This window comes from Pieris rapae, chromosome 5 (assembly GCF_905147795.1).
Source record: "Pieris rapae chromosome 5, ilPieRapa1.1, whole genome shotgun sequence".
Classification (NCBI taxonomy): Eukaryota; Metazoa; Arthropoda; class Insecta; order Lepidoptera; family Pieridae; genus Pieris; species Pieris rapae.
The window spans coordinates 3432929-3455712 of NC_059513.1; the positions used below are offsets into that span (position 1 = coordinate 3432929).

General features: G+C 31.3%; 1 protein-coding gene across 1 annotated transcript; it reads right to left on the reverse strand.

Annotated features, from left to right (window-relative positions):
* Window positions 1–21728: 21728 nt before the first annotated feature.
* LOC110998586 lies at window positions 21729–22761 on the reverse strand. The gene is made up of 3 exons (XM_022267292.2): window positions 22601–22761; window positions 22140–22519; window positions 21729–22027 (listed from the first exon to the last, which is right to left on the reverse strand). Exons 1-3 carry the CDS (start codon window positions 22629–22631, stop codon window positions 21788–21790), a joined length of 651 nt encoding a protein of 216 aa, XP_022122984.1. The 5' UTR covers window positions 22632–22761; the 3' UTR covers window positions 21729–21787.
* Between the last annotated feature and the right edge of the window lie 23 nt (window positions 22762–22784).

Below are 22784 nucleotides of genomic sequence, written 5' to 3' on the forward strand. Positions count from 1 at the left end.
AAAAGAAATATTAAAAACAAAGATTTGTCGTCTATCAGCAGTAGGCTAGTGAAACAGGAGCCTTGTCGATGTCTTGGAGTCTTGTTCCCACGAAAATGTCACTTACATTTTTCACTTAAGACGAAAGTACATAGTCGAAATAACTAATAATAAAGAACATTTTAAAATATTTTATAAATATCCTGAGCTTTTTATACTTAAGATTACATACGAACTACACTATACAATTGGCTTACGCTCCATATCCATTCCATTTCGTAAACGCTAACGATGTATCCTAATTGATATCAAATTGGTATTAGCTACCAATTTGCAACCTACGTAGAGTTGTCGAACGCTTAGTCTATTCAATTGTATGCAGTTGAACTTTGTTTCTGTTTTTATATGTCAAATATTTATTAAGTTAGCGATTATCTAGTTGATAAAAGGGCCTGGGACTAGTGCTGGGCAGGCTATTTTACCGATGAGTAGGGATGCCTACAGGTTCGAATTTAATGACGTGGAATAAGTGATACCTTGATGATTTTATGTTCCAAAATAAAATAATTTATTTTATTTAAACGTTATTTATATTTTGATAACGTCATTTAGGGTGACCAAATACTAGGAATATATATTGAAATTCTTGCAGTGCTGATAATTGTTTGGGTTTACGTATAATTATTTTAGTTAAAACATGGAAACAATGAAAAAAATTATATTAATATACAATTACAAACTAATAAATAAATAAATTTTAGTTTATATGTACTCCGACAATATCAAAAACGTGTATTTAGGATTCGAAGGCGAGTCGATTTTTCTTGTCATAGGTCATTTGGTTTCCAAATATCTTTTCGATGCGGTCTATATAAAAGCGTAAACAAATTTCAAGCCCATATATTTGTACATATATTTAATAATCCGAATACAGAAGGGTAATGCCGCATATGTTTCCAGTTCCAAGTTTTCCAAACGTTCGTTACTATTCTATTATAATTTTAAGATTTTTCGAATTGTTCTAGATAAGTTAAAACAACAGTTAAAAAGTTACAAACCACTGTATAACCGTATAACTACTTAACGCGAATTAAAGAGTTCAAATAGCAGTAATCTAGTGTTCCGAGTGAGTGATAAGTTGCAAGTCCAATCAGCGCGCGATTGGCCGACAGAGGCCCAACTTCACAACAAGTGTTAACTTTGTTTACAACTTGGCGTCGTGTTAACTTGTGTACATAAGGGGTCCGACATCTTCACAACACCTACATTTAACTTTACCTTACTGTTGTGGGTATATAAATATTTATTGTTTTCACCACTCATAGTAAAGTGTCCGGTAAATCTGTGTGTGAAAAAAATCTATCTCGATTCTGGTTCTTCGATCTACAAACGCTTTAATATTGTATAAGAGGGATAGATTTTTTTGTGTGTCTGTGGTCTTATTATGAAAACACATGTTTTCATAATAAGACGTAAATTTATTATTTGGTATAATATTTTAATGAATATTAAGGCTTCCGTGGGCAGAAATAATGTAAATAATTTACGTTTCATCCTCACAAAAGAATCTATCGAATATTTAAATATGTAAATACTAACAACACGACACTAAGTAAACAACGACGATTATTTATTATATTATAACGAATATTTTTTTTAAACCGATTTGCCCTCGAAACAAATTAAACAAAGAAATATTTCTGAGAATTGTTTTGACGATTTAATAGGGTTCGGAACCAATTGTGAGGAATGTTGATATAAAACTTAAATTTACATTTTTTTCATCGATGAGATTTGAATAAAGAAATTTATATAATTTAAATTTATGATTTCTGATTAAAAAAATAATAAATCAGTGGCGCTACAGACTCTTTAGGTCTTGGCCTCAGAATTCTGAATCTGTTTCATGATCATTTTTTCATCTAATAGGCAAGTAGGTGATCAGCCTCCAGTGCCTGACACACGCCTTCGACTTTTTGGGTCTAAGACATGTCGGTTTCATCACGATGTTTTTCTTCACAGTTCATTCGTTAAAATCACACATACAAAGAAACTCCATTGGTGCACAGCCGGGGATCGAACCTACGACCTTAGGTATAAGAGTCGCACGCTGAAGCCACTAGACCAACACTGCTCTTATTACATAATTCATTTCTTATTTACAATTTTTTATAAAAATTGTAACAGAAAATGAAGTGAGAAAATTTAGTTAACTTTCATAAAGCTTTTCTTGAATAAAATTTGAGATAGCTTTTCTCCGAACAATAGCTAAAGCATCGGCATTTCTCACTCCGTAAGACGTATTACCAATATTGCCCGGTTCTGTACCGGCCATACCATTACTCGGGTTGCTTTAAACGTATACACCCGAGCACCAGGTGTGGGCTATTTACTCATTTAGTGGCAATGCTAGCACAAATACGATCTCCTCTATATTTTCAAATGTCAATAACATTTGCTACAACCCTATATTGCTTCATCATCTGTTTTTTAAACATTACAATTTTGAACACTAGTAGGTTTCAATTACAAGTGACGACCCGCCTTTCTTCATTATGTTACCAAAGGATTCTACTTATTGGACATATAGCACGTAGAGGCGGAGAAGCTTGTGGCGATCGGTAGACGGGATGGCATTCAATGAGGTCAGGAGGAGACCCCCAAAGCTGATCTCCTACTCGCTGGACGAACTAACGTAACGTCGGTACTTCCTAAGTGGAAAATGAGTAACAAATATTTGTTTTTATTTTTATTTCATTTATTAATAAAATAAAATAAAATTATATATTGCTAGCGCACAGCAGAAGGGAATTCATTGTTACATTTATTTAAACATTGAAAACTTAAATGGTAGGTATATGATGTGTATTTTATTACATATAATAAATAACCAATAGAATACTACTTAAGACTCCTATACTAAGTATGGCGTTTTAAAACTGAAGACCCAACCAATACAAACATATTTATTTAATATTTGTTGTTTATAGGGTTGAAAATATTACAAAAAAAATGTACTTTATTTTTGCTACACTGTGAATATTGAATTTTACGTACATTTAATTGTTGTATAATTTATAACTTAATTTTAAAACTACTTTTTTTCCTTTGTAAATTAATTTTGTAAACAGGGTTTATTAATAAAGACTTTCAATATACTTATTACAATATGCATATATTTAAATAAAACACGTTTAAACTTAGATTGAATAAATTACAAAGTTATTAGCTACTTCACGATCCTAAGATTTATTAAAATCACTTGAACGTAAAAATTTCATCAAAATCAAATTAGACGGATTAATTTAGCCGAAAACATTTCAACATACGAGCTTTTCGTAATTAGTTGAAGCTCTCTCTTTCCATCTAATTAATAACGCGTACTATTAGGGCTGGTACCAATAATTACAAAACCAATTAATTGATTAAACTAATAAGTTGAATAAATAGATTTTTGTATGGCATACAAACTCAATTAAATCTAATAAAAAAACATTACATCAAGCCAAAATTTTAGTTCTAGAATCAATCAACGTTTTATAAATGTTTTTAAGTGTAATGCGGTAGCCTTGTAGGGGTGGCAATTTTATTAAAAATACTGCTTGTTACCCTGAAAGCATTTATTAAAGTTTATATGTCAACCCTATTTAAATCTCAAACGAATGATGGGCCTGAATTCTAAAACTTTTTGCTCATCCATTAAATTATTATAACAAGACGGCTCCTATGTAAATGTGACAAATCTGGTGAGGACGGAGGGCTGCCACAAATTTACTTTGTGTTATGAATAAACTAAAATGGTTTATTAAACTTATCTAATATGCCGGAATATTAACATATTTTGTGCCGATGAGGCTAACTTTATACATTTAGTGGCCTGGAAAGATAATTTGGATTTATTATTCTTAACTGATGTCTCCGATCTACGTATGTTTCGATGAATATATTTTCAGAGATATTATCGTAATTAATTACGTCTACACGTACGTATTTGCTGCAGTATAAAAAAAATCAAACAATCAGGTGCAAACCTGATTGTTTGATTTTTTTTTATAGATATATAGGTGATCAGTCTACTGCATCAGCAGACATGCAGTCTTTCAGAGAGTCTGTTATGCGTTTTAAGACCGTGGGAGCAAGTGCTTATTGCGAACACAAAAATAATAATCCATTGGTGCTGTGATTCGAATGCAGGACGTGGGCTTAGAATCACTTCCTTACGCTAACACCATTCCGTTGTATAAAATGTCACATTATATATTTTTTTATAAAACACTAGGATTAAAATTTATAACCTAGAACAGAATATAAGATTATAATAAATTAATCAAATGTTTAATTACAATCATTATTGTTACATCGTTTGTTCATACATTAGTCATAAACATGGTATTTAGACAGTAAGCGATACATAACTCTGTACTACAGTTCTTTTAAAATTTAATGACAGATAAAGCAATACAAAAATTACTCAAGAAATATAACAAATGTTAACTGATTCTACTTTATCGGGTAGTCACGGGACCCTTGTTGGTTGCGGAATTAAATTTAACCACAGATTCAAACTAACACGGTGCGACAGCAAATTCTTATTAGGTACACTTTTTCACAAATAGTACTGAAATGTATTTTTTGTTTTTGAAAAAAAATACAAAAAAATTGTGAGATATATAAAGTCCCTGAACACGATGGCAGTCATTTTAGTAGAGTAAAATAATAATAAAAAAAATCATCTTATTGAACACTGTACAATTAAGGTATAAAATCCATATTGATTTAAGTAAGAACGTGATAGAAATACAATAGCAAAACTAGAAATTAATTGCGTTGTTTACGATACAAAAGGTTCTGTTCAAATATACTTCAGGTGGAGGCCAGTATATTCGCGGGGATTCTAGTTGTAAATACATATTTATATTATCTGTACGACTTAAATTTTCTTCTATAGCCTTTATTAAGATGAATTTTTAATTTGATAGCTCAGACTTTTGTGTAGATACTTATTACTTAGGGAAAACATGAAAGCTAAAGATCCAATTTTGGCACTTTCGTCATGAATCAAGTTTATTTTGATATGTTTCTACATATAGTAAGTTCTCTTGTTATTAAATAACATCTCATATTGATACATTAGAACTATGAAACTTATAATAATATATATTTAATTATAAGCTATAAAATTCATATTAAACACTCATATCTATAAACATACATATCATCTAAAAACTCGCCAAGACGCTTCTTCCGACAAGATGGCGTCGCTACGACGTTATGTCAATGAACAAATGTCAAAGTTTTTAGATGTTAATTATTATTATTCTTACGTTAATTATTTTGTATAATACAAATACATTATTATTAGTCAGGCGAAGATGTTTATTGTTCTGTTAATTTCATGTCTTATAAATTAACTTATTTTGGTTAGACAAAACTCAAGAATATTGATTCTCTAATACAATTATTTTTCTAGCGAAAATCCTTAACATTCGCCGACGTTAAATCCCGTAAATCCATTTCCATTAAATTATTTAGCGGTTACGAATACGAAATCACTTTGACGCCTACAATAATTGTTTTCGACTTTTTGAAGAAAAATATCGCTAATCTCGCATAAATGTTTAACTAAATTATTATTATGGCTTATAGATTTCTATAAGACATGTCTTATACAAATATATTTTTTTATAGAACAGAGGCAAACGGGCAGGAGGCTCACCTGATGTTAAGTGATACCGCCGCCTATGGACACTCTCGATGCCAGCGGGCTCGCGTGCGTTGCCGGCCTTTTAAGAATTGATACGCTCTTTTCTTAAAGAAACCTCAGTCATTTTTTAATTGGTTCAATTGTTATGAAACTTATGAATTTAATCGGCTCGACTAATTTCTATAACAAAATTCCGTCTTATCAAAACTGTATACAATACTCACTTGCTCATACGGCAAACATCGTAAGGAATCCTGTGTCTTGTTTCCAAAGATCTTGTGTCAAATACCCAGAAATATACCTGTATATAATAGCGGCATTATTATTAAAGGTTGAATTATATTATTTTTATAATACATTTATAGCTAAGAAACAAACACATGAAGCCGCCGAATTACGCGGGCAAGTATAACAATTAAATGGTAAAAAGAACTAATTAATACAGCTGCTTTGTGCATTTACAATTAATTGCTACAAATGAAACGCTCTTCTTTTGGCCTCACTTTAATAAATAGTTCACGTAATACATCCTCATCTTAATTTCTCTTAGATTGAATAGGGTAAGATTCAATGCGTGCGAAGACTATCGAACCCAAAATACCTCTCACTTGAACTTTGTTAACCCACTTAATAAAAGTATTTATATACGGTCTTCGCATGAGTGGTTTTAATATTTTGGAATTAAAAGACTTAAAGATAATATAACATTACTATGGTGATGTTTTGAAATAGTTTCGGAGTTCTTTTGTTACAAAGCTTTCCTTTTTATATTAGTATAGTTATTGTATAAAGGCTAATCCGTAGTAAATTGTTATTTCTTTCTTTTTTATCTTTTTGTAACGACAAATAGTTGATGGGTAGCAATAATGTATGTTTTTAGTTTAAAAAAATTAAATTGTAACAGTAATAAAGATTTTATAAACTTGGTTGTTATATAATATATTTTTTTTAAATCGATGACGCTACAACCTTTTCATATCTGGGCCTCAGATTCTATATCTGTTTCATGATCGTATATAGGCATCTAATAGGCAAGTAGGCGATCAGCCGTGTCTGACGCACGCTCTCAAAAATAGTAATAATAAATGCACACTTTGAAAGAAATTTCATTGGTGCACAGCCAGGGATCGAACCTACAATCTCAGTCATGAGAGTCGTACGCTGAAGTCACTAGGCCAACACTGTTCTTTGTGCCAATACATATTTTGCAAAATTATTAAAAATACTAAATGTTTAATGATTCGTTGTCCATGTTAGGACTTCAGAGCTATAATTTAAATTCGTCTAATTGCAACACAAGTTAAACGATTTTAAATATGAAACCAACAGAGTTTACTATTCAAAATCTATTTCTCTGTTACAAGAGCATCTAATAATAAGGGGAAGATAATTCAATTAACATCAGAGCCTTCTTTGATTATATTCGTGTAGGTCTTAATGAAATTCTAATCATATTTCGTGGATTAATCGGGTGGAAAGCTAATATACCGTAATGTAACGTAAAACATAGTAATATAAATGTGTATTTTCTTTGCTTAGATTTGTATTATAAAAAAAAGTGTGCGTGTACTAGTGTACACACGTAAGAAGTGAAACTTCTTAATGACTTAATGACTTAATTTATAGTTAAATTAGAGAATTTCTTAATTAAATAAAAAACTAAATATCAATTCTAAAATATAATTTTAAAATTATTATCTAATTTTACAGAATTAGAATTTCATTAGATAAATGTGACGCGTAACCGTAACTTTGACGGTAATATTTTTTCCAACGCCGATAAAAAAGTTTCACTTCCAAAATCATAAGGAAAATACTATAAAATGAGTACGTTAGTTCCGTTACTTTACGTACTTTTTCATATTACAGAACAGATTTCTGCGTATGTTTTGATAATTTCTCATTATCATCCTGTAATTTACAAGCATGGGATCTAAAATTTTCCGGTCTTATTGGGAGTTGGGACATTTCGTCCACCGAATTAATTGCGTATAAAAAATAAAAATTGTGTAGAATCCGATTCGAGAATGAAAAATCAATAATAGGGCTGTTTGTCAGAGAATTTTTTTCAAACTAATATCAATAATAAGCAGTAAAAAAACTTCCTGATAAAGTCAAACATGCTACCCACTAACCACAACGTGTTGCATTTTTAATTAGATAATTAATATGCAATGCGGTTAAACAGAATGGGTACATGATTTATGGCAGCGTGCATCAAAAACGGAATGAGAAGAGCGGAGGAAGACTTAGCCACTTGGCAAGCAGATGAGGAACTGATGCTATATGTATATATATATATATATAATATCAGTAGAATACACAGTTTAGGCTACACTTTGAATTGTAACACGGACCTCAAAACCCGAACTTGCCAAGCAATATGGCAACCAGTATGTCGTTTCCGTTTTAAATGAAAATATAAATAAAACCTATAATAAAACCTAAAAATATATGATTAAATCCTGACCAATAAAACTCAGTCATATTAAAACCCAGTTAAAAGTTATATACAATATAACGTACACATTGTAGTCAGGAAGGAAGTCTAAATCACATCACGCATTTTTTTCTAAAGGTGATCGGCCTTTTGGTTAAAGGTATGCCCATTTCCTTACGATACGATTACACAGCTCAAATATAATATTGCTATAATCATAGTTAATTAAAAAACAGAGCAGGCTTATATATAAATCCTTTTTTAAATACTTTTATAACAAAAGTTTAAACCATGACAGATTATAAAAGCATAATATTACTGGAGTTATTTTGTTAGTCATTAAGTATTCACGGGCTGGGAGCACCAAGACGCACGGCGAATGAACAACGCGACACAGTGACTGTACAAATTAAAAAAACAACATTATTTTCCGCTCGTTGTAAAATATGTTCCTCCGTTTCAAATGAATCATACTTTTTATTTTTGTATAAACGTGATTCCGGTGCGGGATTATAAATTAAAATTGAAATAATTGTCTCTTTTTGACATCATAATTTTAACTAATGTACGTTGTAATCTTTATTGTTTGTTTTGTTATCTAGATCCTCCATTCAGCCCTTATTTAGCCGACACTATTCCGGTCCAGAAACGCTACGCGCATCAGTAATCTTACTTGAGCAAATAATTAGAAATTGTTTTTTTTTAATTATCTTATATGTAAAGTTGTCGTGTCACAATATTTTTTTTTACTTAATGATTATTCATGTAGGTAACATAAGGTACACTTATGAACGTCATAAAAAAAGTATACGTTAAATGCTTCTAATTTTACATTTACTGAAAAGTTTGAAGCATTTAATGTATATTTCTTACTTACCTTTGCTTTGATAACTTTACAGTTCTCAAATCTAGGGCGTAGAACGGAAGGGAAGTACTGGCAATAAACTCTCCGCCACTCTTTTTAAATGTTAGTTACCATTTGTATGGAGGTTTGGTCAAAACGGCTTGACCAAACATCCTTTAAAAAAGCCTCGATTGTTATCAAATGTTATATGCATATTCAGTAGGTCCGACAATCGGCTACAATCTATTTTTTTTCATGCCCCTAAGTCATAAGGGTTGTCCTAAATTTTTTTTTTTTTAATTTCTTGGTCCATTAAGAATACATATATATTAGAAATTCCCTAGAAATAATTCATATAATAAAACAACGTTTACCGGGTCAGCTAGTAGAAATAAAATTAGTGAAACCTAGAACTAATGGGAATATTTGTACACAGTAGTTGTAGGGACAGGAAATAAATAATATAAATAAATTGAATCCATTTTATTTTTACGTAAAAATGTTGCTTTCGTACATATTATCTACTTATAATTCCTCAATTAACCTCCGTAATAAACACAATTAAATTTGCAAGTTAATTTCGGAAACATTTCAAGAAGAGTGTAACAATTTGTCAGTTATTATAACTTGAAACGAATCAATTATGACTTATTTACATTGTACGGGTTCCGATTCTCATTTATGCGAAAAATATTTCGTTGAACAGCTAACATTTAGCACAATCTGGATTGTTTAGGATTGGTCAGGTGAAACGTGCTAATTTCAAATCTGAGTTTAGAATTTAAAAACTTAAATCCTATGGAAACAATATGTTATCTGTATATCGGTACAATAGCACTTGCTGGGTCTGATTTAAGTATGTAAGGTAAATTCAATTAATCTAAATTAATATTATGTACTAGATATCAAAACATTACAACACACGCCTTATACAGTAGCACTTGGCCTGTGTAACAGGCAATCTTATCACTAACCAGTCATTATCAAAATCCTTGCATATAAAACATAATAGCTACTTATTGATATAGTAGTTACCTACCGAAACATCTAGTAAGAATATAAACATACATAAAAATGATATCATATGTATGATATCATTTTTATAATTTGAAGAAAATCACATAATTTACATTATAACTCTTTTAAGAAACAATTACGAATAATGAACTGCATTTGTAGAAATAAAATGGCGGCAATCGTTTAGTCAAGTTTGACTTTTATCTGATAATTTATCGAATGAAATTTCGCACTTACTTGAATCAGACCCGTGACCCCTTTCTAGACTAGGCGGATTTTGAATAATTCCATTCAGTTAAAATAAATTCTATAAATTTTTGCAGCTGTATTATTCATAATTTAATGCATACCATTTTACTATAAAACCGGTAAGCCGCTGAATTTTTAAGTTCTGAATTAATAAAAACAGGTTAAATAAATCACATCTGCTCAATATTCAGACTATTTAGTCATTATTAGAAATTTTCAAAAAGCAATAATTGCTAGTTTTACGTATTTCTATTAACTATCTATGAAATCAACAAAAAATCGTTAAAACCTGGGGATGGTTCAAGTGTATAATTCATTATCGTTTAATATTGCTTGAAGTATAATAATTGTTACTAAATTCAACATGCGTGTGGGCAAAGAAGGCGGAAATTAATACGTAATAGGAACAAAAATAAAAATTTGGAATTCGACGGGCGACGTTCGCAGTGGGCGTAGATAGCATGCAAACTTCCGAAAAATAAGTAAATTACACGTGAACTTCTTTGAGCTAAGTAAAAGACTAGCTTGGAGTCAAATCAGTATTCAGCTCATGCATATTCCCGCATGCACTAAAATGTACTGACACAAACAGACTGCGAGACTCCTAACAAACGCTCTTTTTAAGGCCCATATAAACATACAATATGCTTCTTTTTAATCATACACAAACTCATTTAAATTATGAGATTCCATCAATCCAATTAAAAATATATGATTGTTTCCCACATCTAAGTTGCTCTTAGATATACGTCAGCCAATATTTTTTGATTAAAAATAAATTTGCATACCGATAAAAAAATTTGCCCTAGGGGCTCAACTCTTTCCCAGGTAGTATGTACAATCCCTGATCAAAGGACTTTCGATGTAGTGAGGAAAACTGGTATTCGCCTTACACCCAAAAAGACGTGTGTCAGGCCGATCAATAAGAAGTGTCTATAGAATACTAAATAACTAAAAAGATTATATAACATGTGTAATGAATTAATATAAAAAAATTTATATTACGGAATTCGAGGTATGGGCCTAGGACGTTGTAACGCCACAATTTTTAAATATTTTTTTTGTTAACTGTTTATGCCTGCCTTTAAACAAGCGAAGCATTTTTAAAACAATTTGTGCGAGTGGCGCGCTTCGTATTTTTAACATGATATTCGCCGTTTCGCTTCAATGTTTCAGCTTTAATTATTTTAAAAACGTTACAGTAATGCTTTTTGTGGAAGCAATGAGTTTACTTTATCGTATCCTGTGTTTAACACAACTGTTTTGCCAACGATCGTATGTATTTTGTTTGTTGTATTCTTCGGGAACCATTTTTTATTTAATCGTCCTTTTAGACGTAACATTATAATACGGATGCATTTGTTCTAGTTTCCTTGCATTTGTATTTAATACTTTATGTAATAGGGGCAAAATTAAATAAATGTAAAGTTGGCATGGTTATAAAGAAATAGTATAGTATTGTGTTTTACTAACATAACTTTTACACATTTAAATAAAAACACTCTTTTACGAAATAGTATGTTCAGATATTTCCGAGGAATTAATTTTTTTTCTGAGACGAAATGAAAGCTAATAGCGACTTATGGCTTTTAACCTAAAACTATACTATATAAGGCCAAGCCCGAGGTTTGGCCCTGGTAGAAGGGCCAAACCTCGGGCTTGTAAGTCTTACACAATGAAACTATGGAGGTATTTTATTTTTTCTTATTTTATTATACGGATTTTTACGAATCAAACCAAGCAAACGGGCAGTTTTTCAAGATAAATGCTGTACCCTTCCGTTCTAACAGTGCCATAAAAATCTTGAATAGGGTTTTATTTAGGGAGATTATTTGTTATAAAAAGCGAGGGTCAGTAGGTCTGTTATCGTATGCAAAGTAATCGTAAACGTGGATGAGAGTCGCATAAAATATTAACGCGGTTGCGTTGTTGGTTTATGGGTTAGTTACAGCGAGATTTGGTCGGATTTCAAAGGACTGTCAATTATAATTTGTAATGTATGTACCGTAATGCTAAACCACTCCAATGTGATTTAATGATTCAAAATTAACACATTGACTGCTCAAACAATGGATACAAAGTACATATGGATACAATAGCCGGAAACTAAAACTTTTTATGGCGTATTTTGATTAATTAAATAAGAATGCTTGATAATATGAATGAATGTATATTTATCTACTTTCTCTTATCAACTTTTTCAAGCACACAATCACACAATCACAGATTGTAAACAATCTGAGATTGTGGATTAAATATTGGGTTCGAGCGTAAAACAAATGATAAAACTGAGTTCTCGTTGCCATAGAACAATTGTTTAGTCGGAAATTAAACCTGGAGTTACACACAATATGCGTTTAGACAACGCTAGCGGTTCTTATAATATACCTAGTCCAGCCATAAGTTATGTTACAAATGAAAATGCATTTTATTTACTAAAGAAATTTAATATTATTAAAATTGTCACCGAACTTCGAGTCTTGTTGTCTTGCTTTGAGATTTTTTGTTTTCTAATGGGGTTTCAATGAATTCTGGATTTAACAACATTAACGGCCTTTGTAGTTCTAACAGCACGTGGCCACCTAGTCTTTGTCTGAATGTTGTGTTCTGTTGATAGTACGCGATATACGATCATACGGCTGATACCAAGCTGTTGATGTATCTGAAATAAGCTCCTTCACTTAGTGCAAGGCGATCACTGCAGTCCTATTTCTTTTAACAACACATTCCATATTTTAATAAATAACACGAAAAATATGTGAAGTGGCGTAAAATCGAAAGAAGTTTTAAAAATAATTAACGTGTTCCAAATTCAAAATAATTAAAAAGTTGAAAAAAATGCTATATTTGTTACAGAACATATGGCCTGACTATTTATTATATTTAGGGCCTGTTTCACAATGTATGGATAAAGTGCCAAATAGCTATGCAACACATAAATTATTCGAAAGATAAAAGTTCCAAATAAGATACTTCGAATTTTATGACGTATAGCGCTATCTGACATCGTGAAACGCAAAAATACTATTTATCATACCAATAAGTAACAAATAGCTTATTTGGAACTTATCCGGACATTGTGAAACAGGCCCTTACTATCGAGGGTCACTGCCTAATAGATAGATAGTAGAGGTGACCCGACAGCTGGTACTTTGTTCGCTCAACGAAAAGGTATCGCAATACAGCCAAGCACGCACCAAACTTTTTAAAATGGCTTTTCTTATTAATATTTTATTACTATGTAGGTTAAAATTGTAAATAGTGACTAATTAGTTAGTTAGTTATTCTGGGTCATTAATATTTTAATGTTAGTTAATTTAAATCCACATTGCAGAGAGTAAATAGAGTTCAGGGAGAGACAGAAAGTACGACCTATTGCTAAGCCTAATGTGATTAAACTAAGACAAATGGCGCTCGCCCGCCGAGAAATATCGCTGAGTTGGATTCTGTTTCGATCGACTTGTATAAGCGACTATTCTGGTAAACGTCGCTGAAACGATATCGTTTTTAACATTGACGTAAGTTGTCATTATAGTCATTATAACACTAACACTTATATCACAGTGTTCTAAAGTAATATCAAGCGGATTTGTGTAATAAGAATAAATTCGCTTATACATACGATACAGAATTATGTGTCTTTCTGATTTCTTACCAGTTTAAAACTTTGCAAAAAATCGTGTCAATAAAACTCTTGACACTGGTTCACTTTCTGTAATCAAGTGTATATATTATATATATATTTATTAAATTATATATATATATATTTATTTCTTTTAAATAATATGATCATTAATTTAATTTAATTAGTATTAAACTAGAAACTGGCTGAATTGATTTTGTTGTTGAGTTTTGAATTATACTCCCTTTGAGTAACTTCCTTCAAAGCGTTACAGCGTATCGTGTTACTATCGTTTCTCAGAATCCAAAAAACGCAGGCGAAACGAACATCAGTTAAAGGATTTGTTCGGACATGAACGGATGTGTGTCGACTGCCGGGGCCAGCACGTCCGGATAGCTGGATTACGTCACAACTTGTTTCTAAATAAACATATTGTTATATATCGGTATTTATTACATAACAACTATAGTACGACGCATTAGTAAATAAGTAGTTTTTGTACAAACTGACTAAGACGTGGTAGTAGCAATGTAAAAAGAAAGAAGTTTTCACTTTCAACACTATTTTGAATGTTTGTTTCGTTTAGCTTATTAGATAAGTTATTATCTGTGGGAATAGAGTAAAAAATACACCAGAAGTTTTGTTATAAATTATTTATTTCTTTAATATCTATTATCTTTGCATACAATTGAAAATGTGTATTTAATGTACATCTATTTATTATATTATACACATATATGCATTTGTTGTAAATTAAAATGTTCTCATCTGTCTTATTATAGCATATGGTTATAAGTATTGCATTTCTTTTTGCAAATCCAAATCAGTTTGTTTTATATTTGTTGCTTAGTATGTAGTGGATTTTAGAAATTATATTTCTTATGGCACGTTAGGGAAAAACTATGAGTGTAAATTTTTACGATACGCGCGCACACCGACACCCTGAAGTTAGCTGTAGTCAACATTTTTATTATTTTCTACAAACGAATAAGGCGAAAAATACAATTTTGAAAATATTTTTATTTTGTTACGGTAAAGAATTATAACTTCTGACGCGTGAACATAAGTCAATATACGTTTTTTGTCATTGTATGTTATCAGTAAAATACGATATAAATTAAATAATACTATTAGTGCGACTGAGACATAAGCTAGCTGCTGTGGTCTCTGGCAGTATGACCAGTGCAGTGGAATAGTCAGTCCTCAGCATAATGCTGAGCCAGGACCAATTACAACCAGAGCACACACGCATTATACACTTAAAACGTTACTTATTAGAAAAAAAATATTATGTATGTCTATAGTATTGTCTTTTATTTACATAACTTTTACACATTTAAAGAAAAACACTTTTTTAACGGATTATAGATATGTATTATTATATTTAAACTTATAATTATTTGTACATAATTTTAAATTTAAACCGACGTTTCGCGTGCTTTACAGCGTGCGTGGTCACGGTGACTGAAACGTCGGTTTAAATTTAAAATTATGTACAAATAATTATAAGTTTAAATATAATAATACATATCTATAATCCGTTAAAAAAGTGTTTTTCTTTAAATGTATGTCTATGTCTAAAATACCGTGTGAAACAGACTGTGGAAGATTTACAGCGATCAAGGTGTGTCAGCTTCTTCTCTTAGAACAAAATTTCTTATTCAATCATAAATTCGGTTGAAAGTTGTCGTAACTTGGTAAACAGAGCTTTCAAAGCAATCGGATTGTCAGTTGTCACCCTCAAGTGACGTCGGAATAGGTTTATAACTTAATTTGTAATAATAACGAGTTATTAAATGTTACGTAAATACTGCCTGTCTGTCTGTTTTAATTTACGGCGGTGACACAATTAAGTGAAAACAAATTTATTCATTTAATAGAAACTGATGTTGAGTAATCAACCAACTTTTATTGGAGTTTATTAATTGTCTATTATTATTATTATATAATAATAATAATAGACAATTAATAAACTCCAATTAAAAAACTGTGTGTTGTGGAGTCTATTATAATATAATTATAATAGACTCCACAACACACAGGGTAAACAACCATACCATGAACAGCCCGTTTTTGCAGCACAAATATGGTCTATATTTCTGCTGCAAAAGCGTAGATAATGAAATCTGAGGCCAAGATCAAGGGTTGTAGTACGACTCGTTATTTATAAAGACGTTGCGATACTTTTCGTTATTAAAAAAAGAATAACTATTTATTTTTATATTTAATACGTTCAATTTAGATATACCTAGACACATACAATTTACTTGTAAGTATGAATAACATAATTGTATTAGTAGTTAATACATAATGTGAATTATGAATGACCGAAACAGATAGTCATAACTAAACCATACAGCTAATATAATAAACCTACCTAGGCCCAGGTTGAAACTATTACCACTAATCCTTTTAAATAGGTATTAATTACTAATAACTCTTTGGTCAAAAGTTTGACAATGACGCGAACAAGTGATTGTTTAAACTTTTGTAACTTTCCTTCCGATACCAACAGTTTAGTGTTTACTATATTAGCGCTACAGATTTGTGAGAGATATACATTGAATTGACATACAAAATTATCGGGATCAGTATTGGAGAGTAAGGGCTTAAAAAATAGGCACATCTGTAAACCGACTTTCTTCCAGGCATGCTGATGCCTGGCTTAATTTTGAACCCTATTATTACCACTACAATTATCTATTCTCCATAGTAATCTACAATAATGTACAGAACAAAATATGTCCTACGATCGAAAACTCTTTCGTGCGCACTATTTCTAACTAAATATTTAACATATTCTGGGATTAATCTTATGTAATAAAACATGCGGATGAGTCATAATTTATTCAAGGCTAACGTCTTTACGTCCTCAGCTGGTCATCAAGTTGCTTAGTACTCTGGCGTGATAAAGTTCCATAGGTATTATTTTACAGCCCGTAAAGCTTGTATAGGCATGGAGATGACTCTCTTTCTTGCTCATCGATTTAAAGTTAAACAAGCTCATTTTACGGCTCATTGGTGTTATGGCTAAATGAGGAAAAAATGCTTGAAAATATTCTTTAGACTTCACAGATTGTACAAAATATTATACAGAGTACATTTATGTCATATATTTTTAGCAATGCGCAAAGCGTTTAACTAACATCGAAACTAACGACATTTCATACAATCTACAATTTTTATATTCATATTCTAATTTTTATAGTGATAGGTAAACTAGTGTATAAAATTTAAAAAATCACGGGATTATTTGTTGGCTCTTATACTAACTTAACACAAGTACAAGTAACGGAGAACCACAAAAAATAAATAAGCAGAGTTGCTTTACGCTCACAATTTATGACTGGCAAACTTTTCAAAACGTAAGCGACGCCGTAAAAAGTTTTTTTTTTATTGAGATAACTTGTTCCGAATTTACGGTATACGATTTACATTTAATAAGCGAGTTGATCTATGCGAGAAACCGCTCTGCGTCTGATTATTTATCATGGGATAAGTTGTGTGAACAAGTTTTAAGAGGATTTAGACTTTTAAACATTAGGTCCTTACATATGAAATTGACGTTTTGTCATACGGGACACTTTGACCTTTAATATATCCTCTCTGATTAGGAATTCCAAATTCAATTTTTAAGATATATTTAAAAAAAAAATAGTTTTTTATTCTTTTTCTTTGCGTCTCTTTTTTGAAATCATGAAGTATTGCGTTATTTACAAGTGCGAGTTCCACTGTAGTACCAGTCCTGCATAAACGGCTCAAGGATTAACGATTTGTATGGCGGCGATGTAGCAAAATAAAACAAAGTGCGATTTTCGTTCCAGCATATGATCGTTCTGGAAATTTCGACCTGCAGAACAAGCTCCGTGGACAGGCCGGAGACCAAAGTTGATAACGTAAAATTGAAGGCTATTGTCAGGCAGATCTGTTGTAAGGCAGATCCATAGCAAATTACGTCTGAGTTAGCTGCAGGCTGCGATTTTAGTGATAAAACTGTATTAATGCACTTGAAGCAAATTGGAAAGGTAAAATTGAAAACCTCACGAATTGAGTAAAGCGAATCGACAAACGCACGTCCTCTACTGCGTTACATAACTGAACCATAATAATGAAGGGATTTTAATTCGAATCATTACCTGTGGTGAAAAGCAACTGATACCAAATTAAATGAGCTCTAATTGGAATGTCTAGGACATACTACTAAGACGTACTCCGACAGATTACCATCTTGCATGGAAAAAAATCAACTTTGATGGGGCAGTCAAACCTCTTTTAAAGATTTTACTGATTCCCGTCTGAATGGTAATTTTAATTTAAGGATTTAGTGATGTTGATGGCACATACTTTCATTAATTAAATATATTCTGTTTAAATAATCCTTTTGTTTCTCCCAAAAACACCAGTTTCATATGTATAGACCTTAATTGTCAAACTTTTAAAAGACCTAGTGAGTAATTTTGGCCCAAATAAAAAAAAAACAAAGAGAATATAATGAATACTAAGTTAAAAGTTTTATGTGTAAAAATCGTACGTGCTAGAATTACAACAACCAAGTGTTTATACCTAATGCAAATAGTTTTTATACAAAAAGATCTCTTCTAAATTAAAAAAGTCCATTTGAATTTAGAATCCTACATGTGAAGTTTGCATTTAATATTCTATGAGTGTGTAGCTCAATGTAGATGTAGACCACTCTACGACCGTGCTACGAGAGCTCTACAATGGTGCTACGAGGGTACGCGTCTTCGTTGCGATGTGCGGATTACGTAATTCCTGGGTTTGCGGGATTTCTAGATCTTACTGAGATTGCATTTCATTCAAACCATTGTAGGTCTATTTCAGATCTACATTTATTAGCATTGGTTGAATTTCGAGCTCAAATTTGCTAGTTAAACTTGTTTGCAATGGAATTTATTTCGCTATTATATGTTAGATAATTGTAATATCTTGATAAAGTCAACAGGAAATTGTAGCCCTCAAAATTAAGTAGGCTTATTTTAATGATTCAAATTTGTAGCAGCGCAAACAATATTAATCAGTAAAAAACATTTATACAAAATGATTTTCATCCCCTAAAATCTCCATGGACCGTTGGGTGATTTCCACCCTGCTTTAGCTACATAACACCGCAATTCTCTCGTCCTCTTTGTTCCAGCAACGTCATTAAGATGTTCAAGACACTTTGCAAAGAAAAAGATTTGCCGACGTTCCACAGATTTCACTTTTTCCTTGTAACTGAAACTTTTCTTGCAAGCTAATCTTAAACTCAAATTAAACATTTGCGGTCGTTGATTGCGCTGTGAATCGAGAAATTGGAACGCGTTATTTGAATTAAAAAGTAAAAAGGCTTATTTTTATTTTTTTGGCTTAAATTCCCTCTAATTTATTTATAAAGTTAAAATAACAGGGTTTAAACGAAAATTATTAACGGTAGAAACCAATTTTGGTAAAAATACTTAAATTACAAAGAAAAACGGTGAATAAACTTATTCTACTACACACTAAAAATTAATGATTAGATATTAAATCTTGACTTATTCTATAATATGCGTATTTTCAAAAGATAAATCGAATCAAAAACGCAAATAATTAATTTAAAATTGCGAATATTATGTACTTTTTAATGTTTTTAAAAAGTAGTACTAATTTATGTAGTAGTTAAGGAAGTTGATAACTAAGCTGTATTTATAAAATGACAAATGCAATTTATTAACTAATTTTGACTAAGTAACATATATTAATCTTGTTAGTTATTTAAAAACGAGTATTTAAAATTGTGTTATCTCTTTCATTTTTTACAAATGCCGTCTCGTCAAAGTAACGTGTAAAATTGAGCCGCAAAGCTGAGACTAAATAAAATTCGTTCACAATTGAAGGGTCTTTATTTACGAAGTGTAAAGGTTCGAAGTGGGATTGATTATACGAAGGCTTATCGGGGCTTAAAATTTTATGCCGAGCTCGTAAATTTTGAGTCTTTGAAAAAATACAATGTATAAACAAGTTAATTAATTCGTTTAGAAACGTACGGTATAACCTTCAACAAATAACGAATCTGTTGCGTCATAATAAATAAATCTTTTCATTATTCTATTACATGTACCAAGAACAATTAATATATTGGGTAAAAGCTTAAATTTTTTTTTTTTAATTAAATTAGCTTTTTAAATCTAATAAGCAAGTAAGTGATCAGCCTCCAGTGCCTGACACACGTCGTTGGCTTTTTGGGTCTAAGACATGTCGGTTTCCTCACGATATTTTCCTTCACCGTTCGAGCAAACGTTAAATGCGCACATAGAAAGAAAGTCCATTGGTGCACAGTCGGGATCGAACCTACGACCTCAGGTAGTCAGAGAGTCGCACGCTGAAGCCACTAGGCGAACACAGCTCTTTTTTTTATATACATTTGATAAAAAAGAGCAAGTTTCCAATAAAATGGTTACTGAACAAAATACTCCAAGTATGTACTTCAAGGTAGAAATGTATTATTAAACAAATATATACGTCAAACACTTACATTAACGTAAGTAAAACAAAGAAAAACGTGGTTGTACTTCAATTTTACATAAAAACCTTTGACTAAATCTTGATAACATTCGATAAGCTTCGCAGCTCGACTTTCGTAAACAAGCAGAAAGCACTTTTTGCGAGATCCGCGCTAAATGTAGTAAAAACAACAAAAAGGAAAACATCCCGAGGGAACCATTAATCTGTGTCAACAGGGCGTCGAATTCGTAATTAAGAAGTTTATCATAAAACAAAAATATTAACATCGTCGAGTGCTTCGATTTGTTTTAATGTGTTTCGACTGATTGTGCAAGTGTAATTGGTTTCAACATTTCTAAAACTATTGCCTTGATCTGCATTACTTCAAACGACATTAATAAAGCTGAGAGAAAAAACACGCTATCAAAACAGCAACAATCCGTTGGAATGAATTAATGATTTTTAGGTAAACGGTTTATAAAATTTATTTAATTGTAGTGAAAAAATCGGTAGAGAAGCAGATCTAGTGGGGTAACTTGGATTGCAATCGGCGGTGATCACAGGAGTTCGTTGCATTTCCACCTCTCGCTTATTACGCACTAGATGGCGCGTATTTAGAGTGAAAAATAGAATTGGTATATGTATTTGAAAGCCAGAACTTAGATTATACGGAAGCAATAAGATAATTTTGGTAACAGTATTTTATTAATTCTACCTACTTAGTAATTCTTTCCCAATACAGATGGCGCTAATGTAATGTATGATTTATTAACTTATTCGTTAGATTAGCGGAATTTTACCCTTAATTTATAACATTTCCTGTTATTTTTATATTTAATTCAAGTAATCTGGAGAATTTTCTGGAAAACCCAATATTCATATATTCGAATTTCCGAAACATGTTCATTAGGTAAGTACTTAACACTTATACTTTTTTAATGTTTCTTTGATCTACTTAATAGACCCATAGTGTGAAAGAAAGATATGAATACTTTCAAATTCTATCACCATGAAAGACAAAGTTTTACTAGATTTTTTTTCAAATTAGAATTAGTGTTCAATGATTGATTCAAACTAATGAAACCCCTTAAATAAAATAATGAAAACAATGAGATTAGAGTTAGACTCATTTGGCTGAGAACAAATTTAAAATTGGGTTGTTGTGGTTGAAACACTTCAAAAATTCAACTTTTTATACATAATTAACCATCATTATAAGTAAAAATAACTAACTAACATTGGGAAAGTTTGATAGTACATGTACATGGTTCCCTGATATGAAAACTGTAATTTTAGGATAAAATTCAAAATCAAATCTTAATGCCAAATGTAAAACACATGCTATTTGAGTCGCAGGAGTCATAACTAACAAATGATACAACAACAATAATTATAGTAAATTAATATACACATTTAATTATTCTAAAACTACTAAACATTGATCTTATTCTATGCTTTGTAAACATCTGTATGCTTGTAATTAATCTTCTTATCAATGCCAAGTAGTTGTCGTATGATAAACTGAGGAAGACGCTTGTGTCTCCAGCGAGTTGGCAATGGTGTGTGGTTTGCTTTATCAATTTTGCTGGTCACATACTGCTCAGCAGAAAATGCATCTGCCTGTTTAACCATCATCATTAACTCTGATTGAAAGATTTTCTCTTTCTTGATGCGGCGGTTTTTCTTAACCTAAAATAATAACACTAATTATTATTGTTACACTAAAAGAAAGCTAAACGTGTTGGACAAACAAGTAGGACAAAAGTGCTAGCGTATGTTACATATATAGGATAGTACATACCCTAGCCCAGCGATGCCTCATTCTCTTCCAAAGCTTCCTCTTTTGATGTTTCTTCATCTTTTTCCTCCTAATAACAATTAAACGGATTGCTTGTTTTTCTTCTCGGTCAATGGCAGGCAAACCAATCTCATCTTTTTTCCAATTAGCATCAATTAGTGGTAAAATTGACCTCGGATTTACTATTGGAGTGTAAGCCAAAGGGTCCCGTTTAATTTTATTATCCTCGCGGTTTTCTCTTATTTCGAAATTGATACATCTCGGTGAGAAGGATATAGTTTTGGCTTTAGATATTAGATCAGGTTTGGGTCTTACTATTGGATTATTTGGTTTACATTCTTTTAACGAGTTTAAGGCGGTTTTAAAGTTAACGACCCGCAAATCTGAAATGAAAAATCACTTAGTATAGGACCCAAAAAGAATCGCAGCAACAACATAACCTTTACATTTGATGGAATACTTACATTTGATAGAATTTTGAAAGGAATTCAACATTTTGAATTATATTTGCATTTATTTTATTTCATAGCTTATTAAATTTGTTTTTTGCGATGTTTTTTATGCAATTTTAATTATAATTTAAGGCCTCGGCCCTCGAAACAAAAATCAAAATATCAAGAAACAGCACAGATAAAATATTAGTAGTGA

Bases quoted from the DNA above. Each gene is read 5' to 3' on its own strand.
- LOC110998586 (XM_022267292.2), bottom strand. From the start codon at position 22,631: ATGTTGAATTCCTTTCAAAATTCTATCAAAT. The intron at 22,520-22,600 runs GTAAGTATTCCA...TTTTCATTTCAG, and splicing joins CTTTCAAAATTCTATCAAAT to ATTTGCGGGTCGTTAACTTT. The intron at 22,028-22,139 runs GTATGTACTATC...TTATTATTTTAG, and splicing joins TGAGGCATCGCTGGGCTAGG to GTTAAGAAAAACCGCCGCAT.